Source organism: Haliotis cracherodii, unplaced genomic scaffold (genome assembly GCF_022045235.1).
Source record: "Haliotis cracherodii isolate W230 unplaced genomic scaffold, xgHalCrac1.p SCAF_2, whole genome shotgun sequence".
Taxonomy (NCBI): domain Eukaryota; kingdom Metazoa; phylum Mollusca; class Gastropoda; order Lepetellida; family Haliotidae; genus Haliotis; species Haliotis cracherodii.
In genome coordinates this window covers 81,255,919-81,279,087 of record NW_027266275.1, presented here as the reverse complement: position 1 = coordinate 81,279,087, position 23,169 = coordinate 81,255,919, and the positions used below count along the sequence as shown (strand labels likewise).

The following is a 23,169-nucleotide window of genomic DNA, read 5'->3' as shown; positions in this document are numbered from 1 at the left end:
CATTTATCCAATGTATAGCCCATCACAGATTGATATCCAGCAAATTACCAATCACAGCTGAGTGTGGTGTAGGACGGTTACCATTCACCGCCAGAAAATATTTCTACCACAAAGATCCCATACTGGCCTCACCTCCACTGTTGTGGCTGTTTTGTTAGTTTGTTTGCCGATCAGATCTACTTTCTTCACATCGTCCCTCATGTACTTGTTGGCCGTCTGCCTCACCCAGGGCGGCAGGGTGGCCGAGAATAGCAGCGTCTGGGGGTGGCTGCTCTCCTTCTCTGAAAACAACACATTTCATGTCAGGATCACAAAGATTTGAACAATGCACTTTATGAAGTGTCTAGATCAAGGGAGATAACTCCCTCTCAGTGAAAACAACTGCAGTGTTGATACCACACTGTCAGTGCTTCGGATCAAAGGGAGGTAACTCTAACAGCAGTGTTGTAGTCATGCTGATCTAAGAATCCTGTAAGAACTGCATAATTATTTCAATAATACCAACTATGCATAATTTGCCATAGAAACTCATGTAACCATGTGAACTAATTTTTTTAGCAAAAAGCACGGTTTAAATACATTGTGATAGTGCAACCGTTAAATATAGTTCTGTTTGTCTTTAAACTCGTCAGCAATATTTCAGCTGCCACTGACACCCTCAATTAATTGGGACTAATCCAAACCAATGCTCATTATATACGAACAATGTCCCCCAGCGTTGCCGAATAATGGCACACAAACATGTCACCAAGTCTGACCACCTATTCCACTTCTGTCCGCTCTTAATACAGCCACAGGCTGTCGAGGACCAGTTCTACCCCAGATTCCAAATAGTTGGTATTTACCTCTGTCGTACGCCCCTTTCAGGATCTCCTCCACGGACTCCAAGAAGCCCATGTCGAGCATCTGGTCCACCTCGTCCAGAACCACATGCTTGATCTTGTTCAGCTTCAGGTTCTCCTTCTGTACGTGGTCCAGCACGCGCCCCGGAGTCCCCACCACCACATCCACGCCGTTGCGCATCACACGTTCTGGGGACAACACAACAGTCTTAATGGGAGCTTGAGTATGGTCTTATAGGACACAATACTGTGTCCCAAAGAACTAGAATTATCATAAGATGTTATACACTGTGGTATTGTGTCATGAAGATCGAGTGAGTGAGTGAGTATGGTTTTACGCCGCTTTTAGCAATATTCCAGCAATATCACGGTGGGGGACACCACAAATGGGCTTCACACATTGTACCCATGTCGGGAATCGAACCCAGGTCTTCTGCGTGATGAGCGAACGCTTTAACCACTAGGCTACCCGACCGCCCCCATGAAGATCGAGAAAAAAAACAAACAACAATGCTTGAGCATATACAGCACCATCCTTTTGTTATTTCAAAACAACATCCCACTCAAAACATTGGACTGAAACCACAACGCATTTGTGTTAAATTTGATCAAAAATGAAAAAAAATGAGAACTAGGAGACTGTAGATTTAACTGCACTTAATAAAATTTGAAACCTCATCACGCCTTTAATCTCAAATTCAAATTAGCATGGTTAAAACTAGTGGTAACGTAGCTATACATCATGTACATTGAAATAAGAGTATGTGTATTTCCTTGGTGTTTTCATATGTACAGGGTAAATACGAGGAATAATGCTTGGTTATACCAAGCCAAATTATAACCAACACATTTCATCTGGGTAACCACGGTTACAGAACATCCAATTACATTCGTTCCAAGCCCATTCTTACCCTGAGGGCCATAAGGAGTCCCTCCGTATATTACAAGGACCTCCAGACTTTCTGCAATTGCCTTGAAGTCATCATGAACCTGCTTGGCCAGTTCCCGTGTGGGGGTCAGTACCAGAACCTTGGAGACAGAAACAATTTGTATTGATCTATTAGGTTTGTTTGTTTGTTGTTTCACACTGCTCTCTGCAATATTCTAGCTATATGACAGCAGTCTGTAAATAATCCAGTCTGGACCAGACAATCCAGTGATTGACATCATGAGCATCGATTCACACAATTGGGATACATTGAGATGCATCAACCAAGTCAGCGAGTCTGACCACCTGATCCCATTAGTTGCCTCATATGACAAGCATGGGTTGCTGAAGACCTATTCTACCCCAGATCTTCACAGGTCTGATCCATTAGGAAATACATGAACACCAAAAACAGTTTACAGCACTATACACATTAACATGTTAATATACATGTTAACTGTACAACAGGACCGTGTTTGTCACTGACCTCTGCCCTCAGCAAAATTCCAGCTACATGACAGGAAACTGTAAATACTCTGGATCGGACAAGCCAGACATTGATATAATCAACATTGATCCACTGTTTGGGTATACTGGCGCACTATCAAACCCATGCATTGAATCGACTCTCAAGACCAGCACATCTAGGTCGCTGGGGACGCAGTCTTTCAAATTCACCGGTGCTCAAAGTTTGCAGCACTCGTCTGTAGCCACTCCTGCCAGAACCAGACAATAATGTTTACTATGTTTACATTTCTGTCTGGTTTATTCAGTTCCAATTTGACGCTTCACTGAAGCATTGAGAACTGGTATAGAATCATAGACCTCAAATGCTAGTAGTTAATGAAGACTACCTTCACTTTGATTTTTACTTATTCTTGGACCAATTCTCTGGCTAGCACACAAGTGTGAATTTCAAAGGCAGCACCTATTCCATCCCCATGAGGGTAAAGAGAGATGGTGATCCCTGGGTACAACACTAACCTTTGGGCTACGACCAGGCTTCTGTTTCTTTTCACTTCTCTCCAGCTTCTCCACCAGAGGTAGGGCAAATGATAGCTGGTGAAACAATTGGATAATCATGATAATGTGGGCTAATTGTTCAAATAAGTACAGTAGTATTTAATAAATATATTCTGCTTCATGAAAAGTTTAATCACTTTTTTTATACATGTGTTATCAACATGAAATGCACATTCATAAGTATTGGGGTGACAAATGTCCTTGCTGAAATGTAGAATACATGGCTGATGACATAGGATTGGGAGCATTTACTGTATTGGTATCAACACTAATTTGTAATTTTGTATATTTGTATATTACTCGTTAATATCTGACAAGTTGAACATGATACTCACAGTCTTTCCTGTGCCGGTCCCTGTAAATAGAAAAATAAAAAAAAATTAACCAAAATTAATTACCGTATTCAACGTAATGAGCGCCCAGGGCGCTCTCAAAATTAGAAATAGGGGGGGCTCTCATTAGAATATTATTTTGGTGAAAATAACACACAGAGTTGAAAGATAAATTTTGTGGTTGATGCTGACAGCCTGAAATGTTTATGTACGACAGATATATTTTCCCAGAAATTAATTGCCCATACGAGTGTGTATTATATGCGAATAAATAAGTCCTGTGTGGAAACGGAAGGGGTGCCAATTGGGATTGTTCCCAAGCCAAGATATTAGCAAATATCGCCGCGGGCGCTTATCAGAACGGGGCACCTATTACGTCGGATATGGTAAATCAAGATAATGGCTATTTTAGTGCTATTTATAACCATGATGGAACTTCATATTGCTTTACTCTCAATATGCTCAAGAAACACTATGAAGGCAGACAGCACTGTAGCACTGTAGCCTGGGCCAACTGTTAGTGTCTATCACTGCAATACCAGCACGGCACTGGCCAATCTGCTCCCGAATTCCGATAGGGGTGGGAATGTAGTATAATTAGGAGATAAACATACTGTGTTTTCAATGTAGAGCTAGGTTACCTGTAGATTTAACCATGCTAAATTGAATTTGAAACCGAACGTGCAGGGAAAAAGATATGACGCCGCAGTCGTACATAGAAAGGTGCCATATTCCAAGCTCTCTGTTGTCTCCAAAACGTAAATACATTCTTTTTGTAGATTTCTATCATGTTTTCTGCACCAACTGTATTGCCACACATCCTCTGAATATTTTAGTAACCGCAACTGTGCATTTTGTAACTTATAATTGTACATATCGTTATTGAAATATGCCTACCGACAATGACTGAAAAAATTCAATGAATATTAGCTTCCGCGGTCGTCAAACCAGCCGTTTCAATTGAAGGGGGTTTACTTTGATTTAATAGCCTCTGATTAACCAATCAGAATCGAGTAATTTCCAAATTCGTGGTAGAATTTCCATCGACAGATTTTTGAGATACATGGCTGGACTGATTGTTTACTCACTGGCTTGTGCTATGACGTCTCCTCCATCAAACACCGTGTCAAACGTTTCATACTGGACTGGGAACAGGTAGCTAATACCCTTTGCTGCAACAAACACAGACTCATTAGGAGAAACACAAGCTTGAGGTCAAACGGAAACAATTCGCTGAACTTGCACCAACTACATGTATAAAGGCTGGGGTGAGTGATGAGTTGACCAACCTCATTAGTACAAGGGTTACGCTATTTTTCAGGACATTATCATTTGTAGAAGACCTCAAGCTTCTACAAATGATAATGCCCTGAAAAATAGCATTACCGTTATTATAGCTTAAATGGTCAAACTGATGGATAGAATTTGTTATATAAAAAAAACAACAATATCGGTTTTGAAACATTTAGTGCAATTACACAAATTTCACTGACCCCCTTTCATAAATATGGAAACGTCATAGAACAAAACCAGGTGACGTCACTATTGAATGTGACATCACCTTTCCCTATGACGTCACCTAACAACAGGCGTGATAATGGCCCATCGTCAAGCAATATGAGGGCATTATCAAGCTACAGTGGCCCGCTCATTTCTGATAACATGAGGGCGGTTTTATGATAATTCTATCCATTTTAGCTATAAATGAATACATAACAAAAGAAAACTACACATAGTACAACACTAATATGTACGTATGTGTTTGTGTGTGTGTGTGTGTGTGTGTGTGTGTGTGTGTGTTTGTGTGTGTGTGTGTGTGCATACGTATGTATGTATATTTATGTATATAGGCTGCATTGTTCAGATTATTAGAATGTTTGTTGTTCAAAGCCGTAAAAAAATAACTTCCAGCTACATGACGGTGGTTTGTAAATAATCGAGCCTGGACGAGACAATCCAGTGATTTATATATCACGAGCAGCGGTCCACGCAATTGGGATATGATGACATACATCAATCGAGTGAGTGAGTCTGACCACCTGGTCCCGCTTGTCGCCTCTTACGGCAAGCACAGGGTGGGTGCTGAAGACCTATTCTAACCGGATCCTAACGGGTGAGATTGTTTGTAAAACCAGGGTTTACCGTTTAGTTTTTCAATAGAACCAGGAGATATTCTGAAGTTAGTGAACGCCCCCAACTTGATGTCCGGGTCTTCATCCTTGTCTGCCTCTGGCTCTGTCTGGTCGTTAGATTTCTTGGCCTTCTATAATACACAATCATGCTGTAAATACAAGTTCCAAAATATTACTATTCATAGAATTCAGTTTATATAAAATGTGTAACTTTTTCATTTCATCATTCTTAAGGTGAGCACACATAATATTTACACAAAAATGAACAGCATATCTTAACAGCGATCAATGTTAGTCACTGATGGTTGTGGACATGCAACATTTCAACCCCAAAAGGCACACAAAGTACTAAACATGAGAGTTGTTTCTTTCTAGAGCTTGTTTACCTTATCCTTTTTCTTCTTGATCTTTGTGGGGGTTGTATCTGCACCTGAGGATAAACAGTTTCTTTTGTAAAAATGTTCCACTACCAGGAATTCATGGTCAATTATAGACTACAATATTCAATTTTACTACATTTCTCTGATTTTGTTTGTTGTTTAGCGCTGAACTCAGTAATATTAGAGCTGTATGACAGTGGACTGTAAGTAATCGAGTCTGGATCAGACAAACCAGTGATAGACAACATGAGCATCGATCCATACAGTTGGGATTGATGATATGCATCAACCAAGTCAGTGAACCTGACCACCCGATCTCGTTAGTTGCCTCTTACGACAAGCATGGGTTGCTAAAGACCTATTCTGCCTCGGATCTTCAAGGGCCTCATTTCTATGAGAATCACATCACACTACAGACTCCTTTCATAACGTCCTACCAAATGGTGCAATCAAAACGCTGCATTGTGCGTAACTCATTTCTTGAGTTGAGGCTCGTGGTGTTTTCAGGTTCTCTTACCATTCACATTCTCCGGGGAGTCCACCTCCATGCTACTGGCATCTCCATTCTCAGCCTGCTCTTCAGTGTTATTGTCAGATTTCTTGGACTTCTGACATGTAATGAAAGAGAAATCATGACACTGTCGTTGCATCAACATGACTAAGCCAGAATAGTGAGTGTGTATTGTTGTACGCCGCTTTTAGCAATATTCCAGCAATATTACGGCGGGGGACACCAGAAATGGGCTTCACACATTGTACCCATGTGGGTAATCGAACCTGGGTCTTTGGCGTGACAAGCGAACGCTTTAACCAGTAGGCTACCCCATCGCCCCACTAAGCCAGAATAACATTGCTGTTGTGGGTCTGATTAATTATAGTTTTGTTTAAAAAAACAGTTGGGAATTTATCTAGATCTGCTCAGACGCTGCTATCCAGCCTTAAGCCTGAAGCAAATGACAGCAAAAATTAACAATTTGAATCATAAATTTCTCAGAATTTCAGAAAATAAGGAAATTTTGAACAGAATCAAGATCTTTCCCAAATTGACAGTTTGGATCCTAGATAAATCCCTGAAGGGGGGAAGGTTTTTAACTTTTTAAAAAGTGTCTGCTGTCTGCACCTGTACTGGAGAACTACTGAAGCGTTAATAGCAGTGTCTAGTATATATTCACCAAGTACTCCTGCAGGTGACTTACTCAGTATTGATTTGAAAGGGCAACAGCTTTTGATCTTACAGGATGTGCATACCACGTCAGTATGGTCAGATGAGTAGGTCTGTCACCGAGAGTGACTTAATTACCCAGGCATTGCACTTAAATCTAGGGACACCCCATGTATCTAAATGCAACTTTAGGGACATGGTCTGATCATAGATGGGTGACTGCGCCAATGTTTCCTTGTAAATATTTTTGTGTAGCAGAGTGCAATAAATTATCAACAAAGATTTGACAGTTTACTTAACGTTATCAACATCAACATCTTAATTTACAATTTGTGATCCATCATTATTCAATCATTAATTGATTTTTTCTAATCAATGATCGAACTTCAAAATAAATGTTTAACCCATTCAAGGCACTTCTTTTTTAAGTAATCTAACCAACCAATGCAAAGAGTTTATCACAGTTTACGGTAAACATTATTTTGGATAGGTGTCACGATGGCTTGTCGAGTCTAAAAAAGGTTAGTAAAAGGGAGATAACTCTGATGGATGTTCTTTAATTTCTACCATTAGATGTTGCAGCTAATGAGTGAGTTGGGCTTAACGCCGCTTTTAACAGTATTCCAGTTATATCACGGTGTGTCAGTTTAATGCCCGAAGTGATGCAGGCCTCAGACGTTTACCACTTCACAAATATAGAAACATAATCAGGGCAAACTGGGATTCGAACCAGCAATCATAGGTTTCTGTCGTGCCCAAGGGATGCAACTCTGCAAAGTGAATTGAAACGCCTTAGATGACCGGGCCCTTGTAGGTAATGAGTCGCATGAGGCCATATTTACCACAAAGCATGAATACATTCAGCTGAACATGCTCACCACAAGGTTACCACAAATGACTGGTATCAACCATCAGTGCTGTAAAGATTCATTTGTGCATTTAGTAATTGGAACCATATCGCTTCATGAATTGAATTCGTTGACCATGTTGACACAAGAATCAAATATTTATTAAAAAATAAAATGAGTTTTTAACTAAAAATATTCATAAGAACTAATAATATGCATGTGTAGATTTCTTAAAAGACAGCACTCTTATATATTTAATTTGACAGTAATGTGGTGACTGGTCAGTGGTCATTGTCGCATTCTAGCAGATTCAAGTGCCTGTTTAAGTTTTGTTTGTTTGTCTGTTGTTTGATGGTGCACTCATCAATATTCCAACTATATGACGGCGGTCTGTAAATAATCGAGTCTGGACTAGACAATCTAGTGATTGATATCATGAGCATTGATCCATGCAATTGGAATATGATGACATGCATCCCCCAAGCCAGCGAGTCTGACCACCTGACCCTGTTAGTCGCCTCTTAAGACAAGCATAGTTGCTGAAGACCTATTCTCTCCTATAATGCCAAACTACAAAGTTCAAACCACATAATGAACTCATGATGTCTCGACATCTCATTGTTTGTTACATCATGGTAATAAATAATCATGGCATTGATTTGAATGATAATGGTTATATTACCGTTATCAAGATATTCTAGAATATTAATTACTATTATTGTGGTAAGGTATTTCCCACAAGTCCTCAAACCTGCTATCCCAAAGCTTATTACTACGAAACTGAGATATTTACCATGTTTAGTATACAAATGAACACTACGTAAACACGAGATATGAAATATTGTCACCACGTGGCTGACGGAATTTTACTGAACATAATTTTATGAATCTCGTCAAACTGAGTAAGAAGAATAACGTAACATTCCAAAATGACAAAATAATCGCTAGGTTTTATACGACATCATACAAATGAGGTAAGTAAGTGTAAAACTGATCTCCGAGATAACACCATTGATCATTGACTACAGTCAGTGTTTCCAGCATGGTGCGATGCAGATAGTTGTTTCTAAGTCTAATGTGGATCCTATGATCAACATACAAAACGTGTCTCATAGACTGTAAATATTCAAACTTACCTTATCCTTTTTAGTTTGATCTTTCTTGGTCATACTGCTTGAAGAATCAGATTCGGGTATGGAAAATTTCATGTCTTTCTGAAAGCTCTACAACTGTTCAGTATCTCACAATGTCCCCCACGTGGTCCGTCTGCAATATCCGGTTTATAGATGGCGCTTTCTACTCAAGGGCCATTACTCAACCTTAAAACTCCAAGCAGCGACACGAGGGGAGCAAAAGATGCGTGCACTGCTATGGATCACGATAGGCTATGTTTCTCAAACCAAACAGTTAAAATTCAAACATATAGAATTGACATATTGACATTACAGATAAGAAATGTTCAGCAAGCGTTTTGAAGCAAGTGTACACTTTGATATTTGTCATTTTTTTATACTTTAAAAAAACATTTAAGAATTGACCTTCACTTTGTGTGAGTTCATTGGAGTATGAGTACTATTATGCTATGCATGTGTTACAAATGTTATATTTGGGATAACACTTTATTAGTATAGCATGTGTTGTTTAGACACACATAGACACACATATGTGAGGTCAGGGAGCAACAATTGGATTTTCGGCGGCCCACGGTTTACTGAATTTATTTAACACATCCCTCGCATGGTTGAACAATTATAATAATTGTCTCTTCTTGAAGACATGTGTCCACAGAGTAAAGTTCGTTATGTTTACTTTATGTTATGTTTGTTTGTTGTTTAACGCCACACTCAGCAATATTACAGCTATATGACGGCGGTTCGGAAATAACCAAGTCTGGTCCAGACAATCCAGTGATCGATATCATGAGCATCGATCTACGCAATCGGGATACGATGACATGCATAGTCAGCGAGCCTGACCACCCGATCCCGTTAGTCGACTCTTACGACAATCATATTCGTCTCTTACGGCAAGCATGGGTTGCTTGCCCCAGCTTGATTTTACTGTCTGTCGTGATTTAGTAGGGATACTGCCGCGTAGAACCACATTCAGCCACTCAGTACTGGTATCACTACCATTCATACGTACTACTCAATAGTTGTATAGGCCCGTCAAGATCCGGGATAGAATAGGTCTTCAGCAACCCATGCTTGCCGTAAAAGGCGAATATGCTTGTCCAGAGACCATATACCGATATATATGGTCTCTGGCTTGTCGTAAGAGGCGACTAACAAGATCGGGTGGTCAGACTCGCTGACTTGCTTGATGCATGCCATCGATCCCAACTGCGTGGGTCGATGCTCATGATATCAATCACTGGATTTCTGCTCCATACTCGATTATTTACAGACCGCCGTCATATGGCTGGAATATTGCAGAGTGCGGCGTTAAACATCAAACCAACCAACCAAGATTCTTTATAGGGATGACGTTTCGCTTGGATAAGTTGTCATGAGTGTTTGAGTGAGTTGGGTTTCACACCGCTTTGAACATTATTCCAGTTATATCACGGCGTGTCAGCTCAATATGGCAGGTCTCAGACGTTTACCACTTCGGTGAAACCCACGAGCACGGGTATGGTGATGACAAACCTAGAAACATATTCGAAGCGAACCGGGATTCGAACCCACAATCATAGGTTTCTGGCGTGCCCAAAGGACGCAACTCTGCACAGCGATTTGCGGCGTCTTAGACGGCTGGGACAACAATACCCCTAGTTGTCATGAGAATAGTATTTGTTATGGCCATTGTACTGGCCCTTTTTCAGTTTTATTCAAAGTTAAATACACTCTTCAAAAAAAGAAACGCACAGACAGTATGTAGTTCATTGAACCTGACTACACAAAAAATAAATCCGGTATATAAATTGGATATATGTTATTGGAAAATGTTGATGGCCTGATATTCGACAAACGGTGCGCCAAAACGCAGCCATTGTCGATTTGCAATGTCTTAAACGGCATTGTTTCCACACTTGTTCAAAAATGTCATGGAGGAAAACAGTAACGCAAAATGCACGTGCGAGTTATGGCCTTCGTTACTCGTGGTAGTGGCTATACAAGGCAAGCATGAGCAAATAAGTTGTAATTAAATTGTCAACATTTTTCAAGTTCGAAAATGCCGTCTTGATATGTGCAAGCGATGCTGTGAAGCCGCACTCAGCAACATTCCAGCGTTATGAAAATAATCGAGCCTGGACCAGACAATCTAGTGATTGACATCATGAGCATCGATCCACCCAATTGATTTCTATCAACAAAGTCACAGACCGCCCGATGCACAGTTTGCTGCACGCGTGGCGCGCGCGCGCGCGTGTGTGTGCGTGTGCGTGCGTGCGTGCGTGTACTAGTCCGGACTGATGCCGATTTATTGTGAGATACCATGCCGCAGCGTAACATGAATACCCCACTTAGACATAGTACACTGACTCCGAGCCGACCAGTCCTTGTTTTAGCCCCTTAATGCCGAGCGTCAGACAGGGTAACAACAAGTACCATCTTTAGACATCTTTTGGTATGACGTGGCCGGGGATCGAACTTCGGACCTTCCGCTCTCAGGGCATGAAAAAATATTACCTGGAGAATGAACGAGTCAAGACATTACACCATCTTTTCTAAACACATATGCGGAGAATCAAACAAGCGACCTGACGAGCGAATGATTAATATTCTTCTCAAAAGAAGTGAAAGAACACCTGATTCTTTCATATGACTATACTGAATCTGTCATAGTATTAACCGACTTTTCATATGACTGTTGTTAATGTCACGGCATGATAGATTAACTGTAGCCACAAGAAAGAATCGTGAGTTCTGTTACTTCTTTTGTGTAGTATATGTAACTTAAAGAGGGACTCCTCCACGGCGTGGATCCAGTTTCCGTTGTTATTAGCGTCCAGTGTCAATTTGAGACATGTACCGTCTATAATTAGAATAGTGAACTTCCAGATTGACCTACTTCATACAATTTGAGTTAGCAGGTTACAGTGGTGTTAAGGATGTGAGTGAAACTTGCTATAGGACTGCTAGACTGGGCATAGTCCTCCGCTATTCCATGGTCACTGATTGTCAATCAGATGAACTCTGTCCCAAGAACAGCCGTTTCCCTGTCACAGCTCCACGTTGTCACATCTGTTGGAACACTTAAGTGTTCATATTCAGTTTGACCGCCTCCGTGGTCTAGTGGTAGAGCATCCGCCTGGAGAGCGGAAGGTTCAGGTTTCGATTCCCGGCCACGTCATACCAAAAGACGTTTAAAAATTCGTTCTTATCCTGTCTGGCCCTCGGCATTAAGGGGCTAAAACAAGGACTGGTCGGCCTGGTTTACTGTCTGATTCGAGAATGCATGTTAAACTGTGGCATGGTATCTCAGTGGGCTAGCACTATAAATCGGCATCAGTCCGTACTAGTACAAGCAGCGACAAACGTGCATGCAAGTCGCTATACAAGTGCAATAATCTTGGACGCGACGTCAAACCCCATTTCACCTCACCTCACCTCATATTCAGTTTTGTGATTTTATAATAGAACTAAGCCTGCTGGGTCTTCAACTGGACGTACGCACAGATACGTGTTTCCAATCCGCAAAGTTCTTATTTTTTGTTGTTGTTTAACGCCGAAACACTTCCATCTCTATGACGACGGCCTGTAATGGACCAGTCAAGCCGCAGGCTGATTTGAGCAACGTCCCAAGGGGTCAACCTGGTTCCCTGTATATGCTGCGCTAGTACTACACTGTAGCGCCAGCGCAGCATACACACAGAACCAGGCTACACACGGGGTACGGTGGCGGCAATCAGCCAAGTCACCAAATCTTACCATCCTACTTATTCTGTCGCCTCCTACGAAAAGCAAAGGTTGATGGGGGACCAATTCCGGCATCCGGGCGGGTCATGAATCACAAAAGACACGTTCTGTATAAATTGTATTGGTCAGCAGAAATAAGACAATACGTTTCGAGAAATGTTTCGTAGTAACACAAATACGGTACATTTTCCTAAAATAACACCAACACAATATCAGCTGGATCTAGGTTATATAATCTGTAGCCTATGAACAACACAACACTCTTCCATAAACCGAACCTGATCCACCCACGGGTCTCAAACAAGGGTACATACAAACGCTATACTTTCAAGCTTATTCGGGGGTGGAGGTGGGGCTGGGGGTGGGGGTGCGGGCGAAATGTGATTTGTTACACGAATACTGCATGGTAGCAACCAAAAAAAACATTTGTTGTGAAATCCCAAGCATATTTCATCATGCAAACATGTACAATAGGACGGTTGTCTCAAGTTCAACCAAAGCTGAAACAATTCACGTGACATTAGTTCAAAGAGCGGGTTAACGTTGTAAGTCACGTCGGCAATATTTCAGCATAACACACACATCAACGTATACGCCAGTGACGTCACATACCGAAACATGGTTATGGTCATAAGGTTAAAAGTTCGTGTAGATGACCGTAAGGTTAATTTGGTGGGTCTGTGGGGTGCCTATCAGATTCCAGGCGAAGTATATTCATGGAAACAGATATTTATGCATGATAGGTTACCAGTCCTTTCTAAAGCGCTATTAAAGGAATAGAATTGTTTTTTACCCAGAAGAATAACGCCAAACAACTGAGGTTTGGGACAAGCACTTTTGGACAAGCGCTGTACAATGTCACTTAGGAAACTCTCCAGGCTATGTAATACTCCTTGAATTTGTCGAATCCAGACAACACGCCCGCCCCTGCCACGCCCCTCAATATATTAGCACCAGCTCCTTTCATCAAAGACAAAAAGCCTTCATTTTTGAGGATCTGAAGGGTGCAGTCGATGGATCCCTTGTACTTGACGGCTTCCCCTGACGTCATCATCATGCGTCGCCGTATAGTATCGATGGGGTAGGACACTAGACCAGCACTGATGGTCACGACATAGCCGAGCGCGAAGGACGCGGCCAGGCTCGCCTTCTCCCCTAGCAGTATAGGCTTGAGGGTATCGTAGAAGCCGAAGTAGCATCCTCTGTAGACAATGATTCCTACACAAGAGATGACGAAGCCTCGATAAAGACCGACAAAGCCATCTGACTTGATGGTTTTTCTGTAAACGTCAATCAAGCCATTGAATTGACGATCCGAAGCTCCCTTCCCAGCAGCCTTAGCGTCGTTGGCCAGACGGGTACGTGCGTAATCCAGGGAATACACGAAGCACAGCGACATAGCTCCAGCACAACCCCCAGACATGACATTCATGCCGAACTTCGTGGCATAGGACGCGTCTTTGCTAGTTTTGAATGTAGCCTTTATCTGGTCTTTAAAGGCGAAGTTGAGCGCCTGTGTTGGAAAGTATCTCAAGCAGTTGGCCAAGTTTCCTCTCCAGAAGGGCCAGAATCCTTCAGTACGGAAGGTTCTGAGAGTGCAGTCGATCACACCCTTGTATGGCTCCTTGAGCCGTCCGGCTTTGATCATCTCATCCTGATTCTGCACCAAGAGTTTAACACGCTCGATCGGGGCGGCTGCTGTCTTGGAGATCACTGCGGCAGCTCCACTCAAGCCGAAGTTCTCGACAAACCCCAACTTCTGAGTCATCTACAACAGAGACAATAATTGAATACATCAAAGGTGGGGACTGGAATTTGGTAACCAGATATTTTTTTTAATTTAGAACTATGAGCCTGAATTTTTTTTAAGAAAAAACACTGCAGCAATGTCATTTTTGTGGCAGGCAATTTCTCATTTTATCAAACAGTTTTAAGCATTATTATTTTTTCCAGAATTTTCGGGTCAATATATTTTTTTCGATGAAATCCCAGGCCTGACCAACCGGTCCAACTCTGACGGCAATCAGGTTATTAGGGATAGGGGTCGGTTCAGACTACCCGTAGCCCCTGACATGAGTCTTTGAGTTTAGTTGTCCTTTAATATATACTACTCAAAAGAAGTTAAAAAACACCGGATTCTTTCATGTTCCTAATGTTAATCTATATTAACCTTGATGTCATGTAGCCTATACTGCACGAGTAGTAAAAATACAACTTTCGGAATTTGTATCGAACTGTTTACATTGGCCAAAATGGAGGGTATCTTTAGTACCATATCGTTAGTAGCATATCTTTAGGAGCATATCTCTAGTAGCATATCTTTAGGAGCATATCAAGAGCATGATGAATGTGGAAAGGTAAAAAAAGGTCAATGTCACCTATATCCGTATATGGTTTGTATTATAAATGCACAAGTGTTCTGTTTCTTTTTTAACAATTGACTGAAGTCCCAACTAGCCTGATGTGTTTGTAAAGTGTCGTGAAGACACAACATAATGTGTATGAGTTTCGAACCAGAAAGAAACCCTCCCTACATTTATGTTTGCTGGGGAATATGAAAATTGAAACTTTATAAAAAACCTCGTAAACAAATGGTAAAGGTTCAGCCCTTGACTGATGTGCATACACAATTTCACGTCAAGAAACTTTGAATAGTCATTTGTTTTCATTGAAAACAGAAACGTTGAAAAACGGCCAAATCTGTATTTTTGCATCATTTTTAGAATTTCCTCTGGTAACACCAAAGACAAAACGGTGACACCAAAGACGAGGCGGTAACACCAAAGACGAGGCGGTAACAACAAAGACGAGGTGGTGACACCAAGGACATTACCATTACTCATGTCATGTTCTTTCACGTCACAATAATCGGTGACTGTATACAGGTATATGGTCTCAGCAATAATCTTTCAGTAGGAAATCATGCACTATAGTTGGTGTTGCATATTTGCAATAGCATCAGACTTTTTGTTTCACAATGTTTTCTTTGAAGTTAATACTGCTGACTTATTAACACTGAGGACATATTAAGTAACACCGAAGACAGTGATTATAAAGGGACCTTTAGGGTGTTTTCAAACATTTAAGTGTTAATATGAGTTAAGAGTTAGAATGGCACAAGACATGTTTTACCCATTAACACTAACACGGAGTTATCACTTGCTGACTTGGGGCAACACCAAGGACATATTAAGTATCACCAAGGACATTTAGCTTAATCTAACCCTAAGAGTGTTTCAATAATAATACAAATTTTAATGTTAATATCATTAAAGTGTTGTAATTTCAAAGGCACAAGACATGTTTAGCCATTGTCCATTCAAAGTTACTAATTGCTGACTTGTGGTAACACCAAGGGCATATTAAGTAACACCAAGGACATATTAAGTAACACCAAGGAGATATTTAGTAACACCAAGGACATATTAAGTCACACCAAGGAGATATTAAGTAACACCAAGGAGATATTAAGTAACACCAAGGACATATTAAGTAGTTGGGCATATCAAGTAACACCAAGGAGATATTTAGTAACACCAAGGACATATTACGTGAAACCAAGGGCATATTAAGTAAACACCATGGAGATATTGAGTAACACCAAGGAGATATTAAGTAACACCAAGGACATATTAAGTAACACCAAGGACATACTTCGTAACACCAAGGAACATATTAAGTAACACCAAGGACATTTGGTCATGATTCAGGTAACACCAAGGACAGTACCACCACAGACATATTTTCATTCAACATGAAATGGAAATACAAATGACTGCTCCCTGTATAGTAGCCGACAACAGCGCATTTAATTCTTCTACTAGGCATGTAAGGATGTTTTGTTAATGAAATAGTTTTCTTTATAACAAGGTTACACCAAGGACATTGAACTTTCATAAAATGTTGCTTGGTGTTACCTTTTTCCAGTTGGAATAACTTTTTCTTCATTTGACTCAGAAAACACTTTTCTCCATGGAAGACAGGAATTGATATAAGGAGCATTCATTTACCTTCTTGGATAACTCTTACACCTAATTAAACAAATGGTAACACCAAGGACAGGAACATTTTAGACAGACATGCTTTGCTTATTTGGTATTATTTTAAGATAGGAACATAGAGGAAATAAAAATAAAATAACAACAAATAAACTCACGTATATGACCTAAAATCTTAAATATGTTCACTGTAAAAAAACATTCGGTGTCTATTGACAGTGATATTTCAACAATTTCAGACTATATACCACTCCACCACAAAAATAAAGCATTGACAAGGCAAATGTTCGATGATATATTTTAATTTGGTTCCCCACTGAAATATTAAGTATGACAGTTAAGGGCTACCTTAAACTTTATGAAAGATAGAGATTACTGACATAAAAAGGGTACATATTTGATAATGACCCACGTGTTTCTCATGTTGGCTGTGAAAACTCGAGCGAGTATGGTTTTACGCCGCTTTTGCACTATTCGAGCAATATCCGCCAGGGGGACACCAGAAATGCGTGTGAAAACTCGTAAATAACTGATGAATAAAAACGGGTTGGAGAACGGAGGAGAATAATTGTATAGCATTAAAGGGGTACCACATACTAAACTTGCCAGACCCAGCAGGTTTGATTTAAATCCCTAAAGCACCTAGTATTTGTTCTGCTAACTGATATTTTAAAATATATACTACTTTTGACGGGGATAATCAGAAATGTCATTATATATTTAAATATACACTTGCCATATTATGAGAATATGTTTTGTGAGCCATGGAATGATACAAATATTCCTCCTAAAATATGTTTAGGTGCAAGTCATATGTCAAATGAAAAATTATTTCGGAGGGATTCTTTGACCGAAGTACTTGAAGTCATACGCGCATTGTGGTTTGTTTGTCGTATTTTCACACATAACATTCATCCATAGGGGGACGAATCTTCTTGCAGGTTACGGTTTGGTTTGTTGTTTTACGCCGCACTCAGCAATATTCCAGCTATATGAAGGCGGTCTATAAATAATCGAGTCTGGACCAGACAACCCAGTGATTGATATCATGAGCATCGATCCACGCAATTGGGATCGATGACAAGCATCAACCAAGTCAGCGAGCCTGACCACCTTGCAGGTTACGGAAAGGAGTGAGTGCATGGTGACAATGGTAGTTAATGATCACCATAGTTACACATAGACAATGTCTCTTTCACCCAAACCACTGACTGCAGTGTCTGACACATAGAATGGAAATTAGCACCAGACTGTCGACCACGGTGCCCCTTTTTGGTCTTCTATAGTTTCTCTTTACAGGGATAAGTATCTCATGAACACATTCCTTGAAAACTCCTGAAAACTAACCCACTTCCGCCAGGATTGTATAGTCTGATTTAGACCACCTGCTAGCACCTAAAACAATTATATTCATAAAAGCTATGTGTATTAATTGAGGTTTAAGGTCGAATCGGATCAAGCAATGGCGAGTTACATGCAGATGCCCTAGTTGCACTTCCAGCAAATGCTCTTCGTAAAAATGTACTCCCAAAACACCACTGGAGACAGTCAGGTCTGCGGTGCCATCATCGACCAAATACCAAAATACGTTAAAAGATACTCGTTGTTACCAGGTCTGTTTTCGTCGTTGTCAATTACGCCCCCACCCCTACCCCCACCCCCACACCCCCACACACCCGCACGTAGATACACCAAGGCGATCAATTTAACGCGACGTTAAACCCAATTTCAAATCCCCTCACTATACACAACACCACTGCATGACCTCAAGCACCTACTGAGCACATATGAAGAGATTTACAAGAGCGGAAACCCGACGATTGATTACTGTCAGGGATACTTGCAAAAAAACCTACTCCGTAAGAATGAATTCGGTCAATCGTGATGATTTCTACTAACGAGTTCCATTGAACACCATTCCAAGAGCTCAGATCATAGACTCAGTGTAAACATACATAATTAATAACATTTAATTTAATAGATTAGATTCCCACCATTTAATGGGGAAAGGTGCATCCGATGAGTGAAGGTATGTTGCTATATAGTGCCATAGTCAGTGAGGTTGCAGGTATAACAGGGGGCATGTTAACAATCCCGTGTTCATCAAACAACGTGTTGGTACCATGAGCAACGTGAGTGAGTGAGTGAGTGAGAGAGTTGGGTTTAACGCCGCTTTGAACATTATTCCAGCTATATCACAGCGTGTCAGTCCGAAGTGATGTAAGTCTCAGACATTTGCCACATTGGTGGTGACGGGTATGGTGCAGACAAACCAAGAAATATAATCTGGGCGAACCGGGATTCGAACCTACCATAGGTCCAAACGGACGCAACCCTGCAAAAGGAAACTGCGCGCCTTAGACGACTGGGCCGCCCCTGCCCCAACATAGCAACGACCACGCCGTCAGGTACGATGTGACACAATCAGGCATGCAGGTAACACTGCCGTCACCATCTCTACCGTAACGTACTATATATAGACGTCCATATGGATACAGTGTGTGGAAACCCTTTCCGGTGTCCCCCGACGTGACGTTACCAATGCGGCGTAAAACAACCCTCACTCACTACTATACTGTACAAGGTTATGGACCTATTCTACGCCCTTGTGACCCATGCTTGCCGAGAATGACCTTTCTGAAGTTGAGTAACCATGCTGAACATATGCTCCAAATGCAGTTTGTGTGGATACATTTGGCAGATCTGTTCTTTCATTGCAGGATCACGTTAATTAGGTTAGTTAAAGCAGTTAAACTTAAGGGCTATTGTCTAGTGTATACATGTATTAATAAACACAACTTCCCTTCTCGCCCACTACGTTATCCTTATTATCTGTATAGCAGGTGTATATTACTGCCCTGCCTTTGTCCAATAATTAAAATAGAGAGCACTATGTGTCCGATTCAGATGCTGCCCTTACGATCTCCATATTAAATCAGGTAGATACTGTGCAATTCAATGAGAAGGCGGAATCTGTCAATTATGTAGTTTTAATCATATCCAAGGCATGACTTTTTACTTGTTTTGTATCATTTTATGACGATATAAGAAAACAATTCTTTACATATTCTTTTCAAGCATCCTCATTTGTATAAATCGTACTTACTAAGAAGACTAAAATACTTTCACAATAATAATTTTGTCAAGGTGCATTTTCCACGCTACGTGTCTTTGAAAGCATGCACCTATTTAAGGATAAGATTTAATTTACCAGTTACCGTGACTATTGATATATATTGTATTGTAGAAATGTACCCTGACCTGCTTTGTATTCATGTCATATAGCCATATGGCCTTCTCAGCAATTGGAAAGAATGATTTTACTGTCTTGAAACAAATGTGTTTTCAGTGGCCTAGTGTGGAAAAAAGGAGGTCGGCCCTTTAAAGGGAGATATGCCCCTTTCCGCCCTTAGTCCAGCTGTTGTATTTAGTTCCAAGATTGCAATTGAGACATTGCCTCTGTGTAATTACTGTTATGGTGAACTATTAGTTATAAACATAACACAATGTATATAGAGTTAGATTTACAAAGTGAGTTTCAACATGAATAATGCTTGGACTGCGAAACACATACCGGGTATGTATTTCGATGAATATAGCTAATGAACAAATGATTGACACGACGACATGAATCTTTAATGACAAAAGAAAATCAAAATACAATAGGGAGCGGAACATTTGTTGAACAGAAAACTACGGTTAAAACGAACTCAAAGGGACCACTAATTTAGTTCGTTAAAAGCATATATACAGCATAGCTACAACAAATAGTCGGGACAAAAAAGTAAGCCCGTTATATCCGTCAGTTCGTTATAAGCGTGTTCGAAATAAACGTAGTTTACTGTACATGTACATTTTCAACAGTTGAAGTTATCAGATAATCTACGGTTTCACAAAGACGAACACCAGATGCCATTATGATTTAAGGAAATGACCAATAACATGCACAAGTCTATGCTGCAAGGTACTATGTCGGGTGACATATCTACAACACGATCCACCTCTTCGGGTTGCCGCATCAGTGTCGACCTGCAGAGGGCAAACTACCGCCCACTGCAAAAGTAGGTCACGATGACCTAATGTGTCGACAATCTTTGACTTCTAAACGGGGCAAGGGCGTTGAACGCCACGCAGGTGTAATCTGAAGACTTAAAGTTTTAACGCCATTTTGATGATAACAGCGTGAATGTCGTGATGCAGTTGCACATTTAACCAACAAGCAATATGTTGTCGGATCCGCGATCTCAGGTTGTGTGATATTACATAGTACAGGCTAGGATTCAGCCATGGCATGCATAATAGCAGTGAGGGATGCCGCGATGCAGTGTTCCACATTACTGGACTGAACTTAAACATACAGTTATTTTGTTAGCATTTAGAGCAAGATAGACTCTCACTTTGAAATTTCGGATGTCGACGAACACAAGACAGCTGCTGTCAGTGTGACCAAGCTAGATGTACAGAAGTCTACTCCCGTCTCGTCGGCTCAGAAGGGCATGCACACGCAGCAAACGGGTGACGTAATCATTAGTTCCCGGATGATGTAAAACATACGCATGCTCACGCCCTTTCACCCGGTTGGAGACATTTTACGTTCGCTTCCACACTCCGGCGCAGTGGTGACTTAGCATAACATCACTGCCACAGGCTAATTTGCATATCATGTGACCGGACTTTTTCTTGTTTGTAAAGAAACGCTTTTTTTTAGAAATCAGAATAGAACAGACTAATGCAAGTTTTGGGGGGGGCGCTTTACAACTGCGACAGTGAGTTGCATGACAATACATATTTACACATCAAAGCGCCGGTATCGCTAGCTCTCCGTTGGGCTTCGATGACAGCGCGTGGAACCGTACAACCAATGTAAACATAGAATAACTACGCAAATGGAAATAGTTTTTCACGATTTAGGATATTTTCTCAATGAAAGTTAACCATTCTATGACATATGTTTATCCAGATATGTAGACTTGTCAAAAATGAAAAACATATGCAATATCTTGAATGGACTATAAGATGTGACGAATCGTCACATTGCGGTGGCCTGTGGCAAAGGTACTATGCTGGTCGCATGGAGCGGTTCGCTTCTATACGTTACTCACTCCGGTACAACTACGACCAACTATATATATAGTAATCTACGGTTATAACGAACTCAAAGGGACCACTAATTCTAGTTCGTTATAACCGTAGTTCCTTAAAAGCATATATACAGCATACTATAGGAAATAGTCGGGACAAAAAAATAAGTTCGTTACATCCGTCAGTTCGTTATAAGCATGTTCGTTATAGATAGATAGATAGATAGATAGATAGATAGATAGATAGATAACATGATACAAAAGTCCAAAGATGAGCTGTATAATTAATTATACCATAAATTTGGAATTTACTTGATTCTGCTCGGCTATTAAATCACAATAAGCCCCCTCTGATTGAAACAGCTGGTTTGACGGCCGCATCACCGCGGAAGCTAATATTCATAGAATAGTACTATTTTCAGTCATTGTCGGTAGGCATATTTAAATACACACTCCGTCGCAGTGGTGACTCAGCATAACACCACTGCCACAGGCTAATTTGCATATCACGTGACCGGACTTTTCTCTTGTTTGTAAACAAACGCGCTTTTTCAGAAATCAGTATAGAACGGACTAATGCAAGTATTTGGGGGCGCTTTACATATTGTTTTGCATAACTATATAGATATGCTACTACAACTGCGACAGTGAGTTGCATGACAATATATATTTATGCATCAAAGTGACCGTGTCGATAGCTCTCCGTTGGGCTTCGATGACAGCACGTGGAGCCGTACAACCAATGTAAACATAGAATAACTACGCAAATACAAGTAGATTTTTACGTATTTGCATACTTTTTCAATGAAAGTTAACCATTCTTTGACATTTGTTTATGAAACTGTGTAGACTTGTCAAACATGAAACGGATGAAAAGCATATGCTATATCTTGAATGGACTGTGAAAGATGTGACGAATCTTCACATGGCGCTGGCCTGTGGCAGAGGTACTATGCTAGCTGGCTGCCGGCCGCATGGAACTCTGGGTAGGAGAGTGATTTAAATAACTATATCCACAATTACAGGTTACAAAATGCACAGATGCGGTTACTACAATATTCAAAGGATGTGTGGCAATATATTTCGTGCAGAAAAACCCGACAGAAATCAACAAAGGGAATGTATTTACGTTTTGGAGACAGCAGAGAGCTTGAAATTTTGGAGCATTTCTACATATGACTGTGACGTCATATCTTTTGCGCCACAATGAGCGATATGACGTCATAATCATGACGCGCGATGTTGAGCGAAAGCCTTGCAAAGCTTGCTTTGTTTTCTTTAGGGATGCCCACCTCATGTTAGCTTACCAAGTTGCCGTGCTTATATACTTTCAATGTCTACCATATGTTCGAGTGAAGTATTACGGTGTAAACAAACTGCTTGCGTATATACAGCACCATATTTTGTTCGGTGATTCCATAATTCAGATCGATAACCCACTCAAAACACTGAACTCAACCCATGCCGCTTCACTCAGTATATTTGCTAACACCAAAGAGTTCGCGCTTTATTTAGTCATGGTAGAATGGAGACAAACATACGGTGTTTTCAATGTAGAGCTGGGTTACCTGTAGATATAAA

The 23,169-nt window shown here is 40.7% G+C and overlaps 2 protein-coding genes across 2 annotated transcripts in view; both read right to left on the bottom strand.

The window, feature by feature from the left end:
- Nucleotides 1-8,920, bottom strand: part of LOC139468582 (nucleolar RNA helicase 2-like) — a 39,704-nt gene extending 30,784 nt beyond the window's left edge. The window contains exons 1-10 of the mRNA XM_071250648.1: nucleotides 8,784-8,920; nucleotides 6,155-6,245; nucleotides 5,644-5,687; nucleotides 5,268-5,388; nucleotides 4,214-4,297; nucleotides 3,129-3,148; nucleotides 2,755-2,829; nucleotides 1,754-1,871; nucleotides 846-1,031; nucleotides 133-281 (exon numbers count right to left, since the gene is read on the bottom strand). Coding sequence (XP_071106749.1) covers nucleotides 133-281; nucleotides 846-1,031; nucleotides 1,754-1,871; nucleotides 2,755-2,829; nucleotides 3,129-3,148; nucleotides 4,214-4,297; nucleotides 5,268-5,388; nucleotides 5,644-5,687; nucleotides 6,155-6,245; nucleotides 8,784-8,855 — 960 coding nt within the window. The 5' untranslated portion in view covers nucleotides 8,856-8,920. The remainder of the gene's footprint in view (nucleotides 1-132; nucleotides 282-845; nucleotides 1,032-1,753; nucleotides 1,872-2,754; nucleotides 2,830-3,128; nucleotides 3,149-4,213; nucleotides 4,298-5,267; nucleotides 5,389-5,643; nucleotides 5,688-6,154; nucleotides 6,246-8,783) is intronic.
- Nucleotides 8,921-12,614: 3,694 nt separating this feature from the next.
- On the bottom strand, nucleotides 12,615-21,026 carry LOC139469734 (uncharacterized). Its single transcript, XM_071252001.1, has 2 exons — nucleotides 20,905-21,026; nucleotides 12,615-14,277 (listed from the first exon to the last, which is right to left on the bottom strand). The coding sequence occupies exon 2, from the start codon at nucleotides 14,275-14,277 to the stop codon at nucleotides 13,372-13,374; it is 906 nt and encodes a 301-aa protein (XP_071108102.1). The 5' UTR covers nucleotides 20,905-21,026; the 3' UTR covers nucleotides 12,615-13,371.
- Nucleotides 21,027-23,169: the final 2,143 nt, after the last annotated feature.

Coding starts and splice junctions, on each gene's coding strand:
- LOC139469734 (XM_071252001.1), bottom strand. CDS start 14,277: ATGACTCAGAAGTTGGGGTTTGTCGAGAACTTCGGCTTGAGTGGAGCT.